This window comes from Columba livia, chromosome 4, assembly GCF_036013475.1.
Source record: "Columba livia isolate bColLiv1 breed racing homer chromosome 4, bColLiv1.pat.W.v2, whole genome shotgun sequence".
Taxonomy (NCBI): Eukaryota; Metazoa; Chordata; class Aves; order Columbiformes; family Columbidae; genus Columba; species Columba livia.
This window is the reverse complement of record NC_088605.1, coordinates 74,320,483-74,327,818: the sequence shown is the minus strand read 5'-3', so window position 1 is coordinate 74,327,818 and position 7,336 is coordinate 74,320,483. Positions and strand designations below refer to the sequence as shown.

Genomic DNA, 7,336 nt, shown 5'->3' with positions numbered 1-7,336 from the left:
TGATAAGTTATCTACTGCTCTGTATATGCTTCAAATAATATAGCGCTAGCTACTGTCCCTTATTGCCTTTCGATGCAAACCATTCAATTTTGTGTGAGCTGCACTTTCTTAAATGCATATGTGGCCAGTCTCACGTGGTGTTCCCCAGGGCCGGAACATGGTGGGGGGTTGGTCTCTTCTCCCAAGGGACAAGCAAAAGGACAAGAGAAAATGGCCACAATTTGCGCCAAGGGAGGTTTAGATTGGACATTAGGAAAAACGTCTTCACCAAAAGGGTTGTCAGCCATTGGACCAGGCTGCCCAGGGAAGTGGAAAGTACAGGGAATTAACTGAATATAGAACACCTCTCAAATGCTTAATTGTTGCTGAATATTCTGTACCCTGTCCAAGTTAAATAGAGCCACCGCACTGAGCACTAATATACTGATACATTAATATGAATAACCTGGATACTCTGAATACTGTATAAAATGTGCCCCAACAGTCCACTGGATTGGAGGGATACCTGCTGAACAGAAGAAAAGCACCGGACATGTTGCTAGTTAAATGGCAGATCTGTGCTGATGGTATTTTTTTTCTCAGAGCAACTGCCATCTCTGGGAAAAGCTGTTTGCATTACAAGTGTCCATGCAAAGGGCTCATTCACAGGTATAAAACTTAAGTAGTTGTTGACAGAGGAGTTATTTCTGCTCTGCTGACTATCGAGGTGGTTGCTAGGCTTCTCTGTACTTCAGGCTTTGTAAAACTTTGATCACACAGCAAATACAGAAGGAAGGAACGGAAATTAGGAGAAATGAGTATGTGTTCAGTATATTTCCATTCTGAACTCAAAGGAATCAGCAAAGGCCTTCCATGCAACACACAGCCCAGAGTCGTGTGATCCTGCACAGCGGTTTGGGCAGGACAGGATCAATGGAGCAGTGCCTGGAACAGCAGCACATCCCTAGATGAATGTTGTGCACCAAATGATGTCCCTGAGGGACCGGACAGATTTCTTCTGTGAAATGCTCTGTTTGAATACAGGATGCAATTGCAGTACATCTGAGTCTCTTCCTTTGCTGCTGTAGGAACTATCACGTAGACCTAGAATAAACCTGTCATGTTCTGCACTAAAATTAGGAGGGGTTTACTGCCATTAAGATTATTTATGATAGTTTGATCTGATTAGTCTTCTTTTGATTTCTAGGCTACTTTACCCCATTTGTTCCTGTGCAAACAAAGCCAGTTACAGCAAAAAGTTTTCCCCTTGTTTAGTGTTTATACCCTTAATTTATTTTTGGAAACTGAGCAGTAGAATTTATTAAAATAGAATTGTAGCTGAAACAGATAAACTAAATAACGGAAACTACTGCAAAGAGCAATGCGTCCTTTCCCTTGCTACCCTGGAAAGAAATACCACACGATAAAATATTGGATGCACGTAGTCGTGTGTAATTTGGCAACCAGCTAGAATCACCAGATTTATCATACACTCAACTGTGAGCTGCTGCCAAGGAGTGCTTATAAAAGGAACAGAAAGATGATGGACAAAGAGGACATAAACGCACTTGAAATTTCTCTTCCTGATTCTAGTCTGTAAATTTCTCTGATGTTGTTATCAAGAATAAAACTAGATTAGGAGAAAAGCCACCAGACGGAGGTGAGGAGACGAGAAGATCTAAAAATACAACAAACATGAATTCAGGAAGTGAAAATTAGGAGACAATAGGGCAAAGTAATTTGATAAGAAAACCTCATGTTTATATGAAAAGGGCTGGAGCGTCAGCTTTTACCTGAGGATAACATCATGCAGCAAATAATATTGTGGACCCGCGAGTGAGAGCAGAGAACAGCAGCAGCTGTCATTTCCCTGCTGTACTATGGTTGAAGTTGCAGCATTCACCCAGCTGAGATGGGGACTGAGACGTGTGGGCATGAGTGTGTAAGGTGGGTAACGGTGGGAAGCAGCAGTAGTGGAGGGTGCAGAGGCAGTTGTTCACTGCTGGGACCAGGGGTGTGATGGAAGGGCCTGTGGTATGAGGAAGAGCTCCTCCTGCCCCGTGGGACTCTGTTGATGGAGTGCACTGCATGGGACAAGTTTGACTGAAGGCCTTTATTGCTAAAAGCATTTTCTCGGGAGAGGCATCCTCCTGGGTCTTGGCTGGGCACGGGAGAGCTGGCAGTGGCACCAGTGTTGGCCAGTTCTTCGTTTGCATTCACGAAGTGAGGTGCTGGGTGAGGAGGGAGGTGGTCTGCTGTGCTGGTCCCTCTGCTCAGCCTCCCACAGTTGTGTCCTTCAAAAGAGCAGGACAGTGCGAATACTGAAAAGGGAAAAGAAGGGGGGAGTTACAAGTGCTGTGTCTGGGAGTGTTCAGGAGCAGGCAGCGGGGCAGGCAGGTGTGCCTGAGGACCGGCTGCGTCTTTCTCATCCAGCGTCGTCCTAACTCTGCTGCATGTGACGTGCAGCAACAGGGCAGCCTTCCAAACCTGCTGAATGGAACCCCTCGGGAGCTAAGGCACCTTGTCCCTCCCCAAAGTCTTGTGCTGCCACTGTCAGATACATTCCTCCTTCCTTTGGCTTTTATGCTGTTGTTGGCAAGGATGCCCCTTACTCCTCGTTCTCCTTTGCCTGTCCTGTGCTTACAAACGGTCGTCCCTGTTACTCAAAAGTCTCGGATGCTTTCTGAGAAGGGAACATTGCGTGCTCTGCCTGCCAGAGGGGTTGGGCAGTTTGAATTTTGGGTGGATGTGTCGTGTGCTGTACCTCACTTGTGCTGGTCAGGATCTCACCTTTTTCCTGCATGTAACAGCGCAAATCCCTCGTTCACTTTAGCAAATGGCAGCGTGTGTGTGATCAGCAAGTCTGAGTTGAATTTCTTCTCCAGATAGCTGGAAACTAATCTGGGGATAAAATTTCTTCCCTTCGAACCTAGAAACAGGAGAAATCACTTGCAGTGAATCATCAGAGAAATGCTGTTTTGATAATGTAATGTTCATAGAGTTTTCTGGTGCCAACAGTGTAGTAGCTCTCCTCTGAGCAGAATATTAGAGCTGACCACGAGCTTGTCCCATCTGCCAGGCTGTGCCTACCTGTAAAATATACTTGAGGCTGCGCTCTTGTGATGTATGGTACCTATTTCTCGTAACGCATCAAATTTAAGAGGATGGGGCTAAACTGTGAAAGACTGGACGATACTGGTGGATAAAAGAGTGTTTAATGACAAAGGTGGTGAGACACTGGAACAGGTTGCCCAGAGAAGTTGTGGATGTGCCATGATTGGAAGTGTTCAAGGTCAGGTTGGACAAGGCTTTGAGTAACCTGCTCTAGTGAAAGATGTCCCTATGCGCAGCAGAAAGGTTTGACTAGGTGACCTTCAAAGGTCCCTTCCAAACCAAACCATTCAGTGATACTGTGAATTGGAAATTACCGTGAAGGGAAAAGACTGAAATGTCTAAAATGTTGTCTTGAGTTTCCTACCTCCGACCAGAGTCCCCTTCCATGTACGCCCTGTCAGCAGAAGCAGAGGATCAACAGAAATCACTGCATCAGAAGGTGCTACCCCAACCATCACGAAGACACCAGTGTTCATATTGCAGGAGGCCAGGGCAGCAATCTAATGGGACAGGCAAATTAATTAGAGAATGCACTGATGAGTTTGTCAGAAAAGCTTTCTTTCTGTGTGACTGTCTGCCCCTCCTTGTAATCTGAACACACTGACTCCCTGGCACAGCAAACGTGCACTGCTCAGTATCTATTTTAAGACTCATACATCATTTTCTCCCAAAGCCCACAGGCGGCCTTCCTGAGCAAAGGGGAGTCCCGTAGTGCAGAGAGCGGGCAGGGAACAGCCTGCAGGGCTGAACTTTGCCCTGGCGGGAGCCCATGAATGACACGGGAGAGAGGACACGTGCTGAAATGCCACCTACCATGGTATCCGCACGCCCAATGACCTCAAAGGAGTAGTCCACGCCATGGCCGGTCATCTCAGTGACCACCTCCTGGATGGGCTTGTTGAAGTCCTGAGGATTGATGCAGTCAGTGGCTCCCAGCTCCTTGGCCTTGGCAAACTTGTCCTTGTTGATATCAATGGCAATGATGCGGGAAGCTCCAGCCACCTTGCAGCCCATGACAACAGAGAGGCCAACTCCTCCGAGGCCAAAGATGGCGCAGGTGGAGCCTGGTTTTACCTGCACAACAGGGGCCCTGTGAGTCTCCAGCGTGAACAGGAGGTTTTGTCACACAGGGTGCGAGAGGGTGCGAGAGCAGCCATGGGGCTGATGCTCAACACGCCTGAATACCAACCTTGGCAGTGTTGATGGCAGCCCCGTAGCCGGTGGAAAACCCACAGCCGAGCAAGCAGACCTTGTCCAGGGGTGCAGCAGAATCTATCTTGGCAACGGCGCACTCCGGTGCCACGGTGTATTCTGCAAAGGTGCTGACCCACATGAAGTGGTGGATCTGTTTCCCTTTGCAAGTGAACCGGCTGGTCTTGTCAGGCATCAGGTTCTGTGGTTCTGAGAAGCTGTTGGGAGGCACATGCATTTGTTTTTCATCAAGTAAGGGAAGGGATCTCAAAAGATGATTTAGTTCAATCCCCCCATGGAGCCGGGACACCCAGATGAGGTTACACAGGAAGGTATCCAGGCGGATTTGAATGTCTGCAGAGAAGGAGACTCCACAAACCCCTGGGCAGCCTGTTCCAGTGTTCTGTCACACTCACTGAGAAGTTTCTTCTCATATTTAAATGGAACCTCCCGTGTTCCAGTTTGTATCCATTACCCCTTGTCATACCGTTGGTTGTCACTGAGAAGAGCCTGGCTCCATCCTTGTGACACTCACCCTTTACATGTTTATAACCATGCATGAGGTCACCCCTCAGTCTCTTCTTCTCCAAGCTCCAGAGCCCCAGCTTCCTCAGCCTTTCCTCTACATGGGAGATATTCCACTCCATCATCTTTGTTGCCCTGTGCTGGACTCTCTCCAGTAGTTCCCTGTCCTTCTGGAACTGAGGGTCCCAGAATTGGACACAATATTCCAGGTGTGGTCTTACCAGGGCAGAGTAGAGGGGCAGGAGAACCTCTCTGCCCTACTGACCACCCCCCTTCTAATACACCCCAGGTACCATTGGCCTTCCTGGACACAAGGGCCCAGTGCTGGCTCATGGTCATCCTGCTGTCCACCAGGACTCCCAGGTCCCTTTCCCCTACACTGCTCTCCAACAGGTCATTCCTCAACTTATACTGGAACCTGGGGTTGTCATTGCCCAGATGCAACACATGACACTTGCCCTTGTTATGTTTCATTAAATCTTTCCCCTCCCAAGTCTCCAGCTCTCTCTGGATGGCAGCACAGCCTTCTGGCGTGTCAGCCACTCCTACCAGTTTTGTGTCATTATTTGTTTTTCTCAAGTAAAGCACATGTGGAGGTGTCAGACTGGTTGAGAGACAGCTGACCCCATTTGAGTAGAGGGGAGGGAGAAGCAGACTCACTGGGACTTCACGCAGTAGCTGGCTTCGGGGTTCAGGCAGAAGGTGCATTCCCCACAATTAGGAATACAGAGAGGGATGACTTTGTCTCCTGCAACAAAGCAGATCCCTGTTAGGTGCTGCTTGCTCAGCAGGCTCAGGGGTGCTGCCTGCTAGAGCCTCTGTGGAGCTTTCCCATGGCAGCATCCTACCAGGAACCCTCTGCTCTCTCTGCCCTGAGGAAGCGCTCGTGTGCATGGGGAATAGAGCCGGAATGTGCATGAGGCAGCCCAGTGCAACCAGTGTGTACTCAGGTTTTGAGCCACTGATGCAGGAGCAGGGTGGTTGAATGTCTGAACTCTGGGCAACATCATGTGCTTTAAGAGCTGGGTGTGTGTGTGTTTTACCTGGCTTCACAGAGGTCACTCCTTCTCCAATGCTTTCCACAATCCCAGCTCCTTCGTGGCCTGGGATAACTGGAAATTCCACATTAGCAATGCAGCCTTTGACAACGTGGTCATCTGTGCGACAGATGCCAGTGGCTACAATCTGTTTGGAGAAGAAAAAGCAGTTGAGCTCTAGAAACACTCTGGCATTTGTTTAACCCAATTTATGGAAGGATTTTTCACAGTGCTGCTCTGGACTATTATGGGTTATGGGTGGGGACAGATCCCTGACAGGTGTAACCCACAAGAAGAGCAATTCTGACAAGATAGAAAAAAAAAAAATTGGAATGCATTTTTACCTTGATACGAACTTCACCTGCCTTTGGAGGTGCAACCTCCACCTCCTCAACAGAGAGGGGTTTGCCCACAGCCCAGGCAACAGCAGCTCTGCATCTGATGACCTGGAAGCAACAGAGTGGGTTATGCTGCTGACTTTGGTAGGTGACATGGAGAATATCCCTGAAGGGAAGAGTCTCAAGTATACTGCATAGATTTGACAGCAATGCATGTGCTGCTGGATCTTCTGGCCAGAGGGGCAGCACTTTTAGTACCAGGGAAATGCCTGTTAGGAGCTTTGCTGTTGGTCTGGTAAGATAGAGGACTGAGGGTCTCTAAGACCCTTATGGAATGGTCCCTGTCTGCCTGGAAGCTGGATGATTTTTTCCCTTGCCAAAGGCGTGATTTGTGTGTGGCATGTCCCACACCCCAGAGCTGGTTTGATAGCAGAAAATTCAGCTTTCAGCTAGAAAGTGGTTTTGGCAAGGAAACAGCTGAATGCAGGAGTGGAGTGGAGCGGCTGCAAGACTGCACCTCTGAAGAGCTGCGTTTGCCTGCCAGTGCGGGAACACACAGCGGGGCTGAGCAGGAGGGTGTTTTTCAGGATGGAACGATCCAGCGTTTCCACTCCTGAGCTGCTGGGCAGAACGGGAGAGGAAGGCACTGCCTAAGGCAGGTACCGACATGTGCGGTTGTATGAAAGCAGAAGGTTGTGTGACTGGAGGAGTTTGGAGGGGTTAGTGGAGTAATGATAGAGGAAAGAGGGTGTGCAGTAGAGGTGCACAGGCTGAGCCATTTGCAGAGTATTTCCCCAAGAACAGGCCCCCTGAGGAACGAAGAAGGGAGATGAGTTGTCCTTACTTTTCCCGAAGTGGCCATGAGGTCTCTGTTAGCACAGCTGTTGCTGTGTGTGCAGCAGGCTGGAGGGAAGCTGCCGTCTGTCTGATCAAAGCCCCGTGTTGCGAAATGTCCTGGCTGTGGAACAGGAGCCTTCCTGGGCAGCCGCAGGGAGCGTGGGGAATCCTGGTGTGGAACAGTCTCCAGTGGGCTGTGGTTAATCCGTGTCTGATGCAGGACGCAGAGGAGCACAGGGAGTGTTAAGCAGAGGAGCTGGTGGCAGCAGGGAGATGGCAATGGGTGGCAACCGCTCTGCACTGGAGTGGGCAGAA

At 49.3% G+C, this 7,336-nt stretch overlaps 1 protein-coding gene across 1 annotated transcript; it reads right to left on the bottom strand.

Annotated features, from left to right (window-relative positions):
- Positions 1-2,073: 2,073 nt before the first annotated feature.
- Positions 2,074-7,333, bottom strand: LOC135579406 (alcohol dehydrogenase 1). Its single transcript, XM_065062361.1, has 9 exons — positions 7,029-7,333; positions 6,191-6,292; positions 5,853-5,994; positions 5,470-5,557; positions 4,283-4,502; positions 3,907-4,167; positions 3,458-3,593; positions 2,770-2,908; positions 2,074-2,300 (listed from the first exon to the last, which is right to left on the bottom strand). The coding sequence occupies exons 1-9, from the start codon at positions 7,044-7,046 to the stop codon at positions 2,276-2,278; spliced, it is 1,131 nt and encodes a 376-aa protein (XP_064918433.1). The 5' UTR covers positions 7,047-7,333; the 3' UTR covers positions 2,074-2,275.
- Between the last annotated feature and the right edge of the window lie 3 nt (positions 7,334-7,336).

Coding starts and splice junctions, on each gene's coding strand:
- LOC135579406 (XM_065062361.1), bottom strand. Junction 5,995..6,190: donor CAGGTGAAGTTCGTATCAAG/GTAAAAATGCAT, acceptor TTCTCCAAACAG/ATTGTAGCCACTGGCATCTG. Junction 4,503..5,469: donor AGCTACTGCGTGAAGTCCCA/GTGAGTCTGCTT, acceptor GCCTCCCAACAG/CTTCTCAGAACCACAGAACC.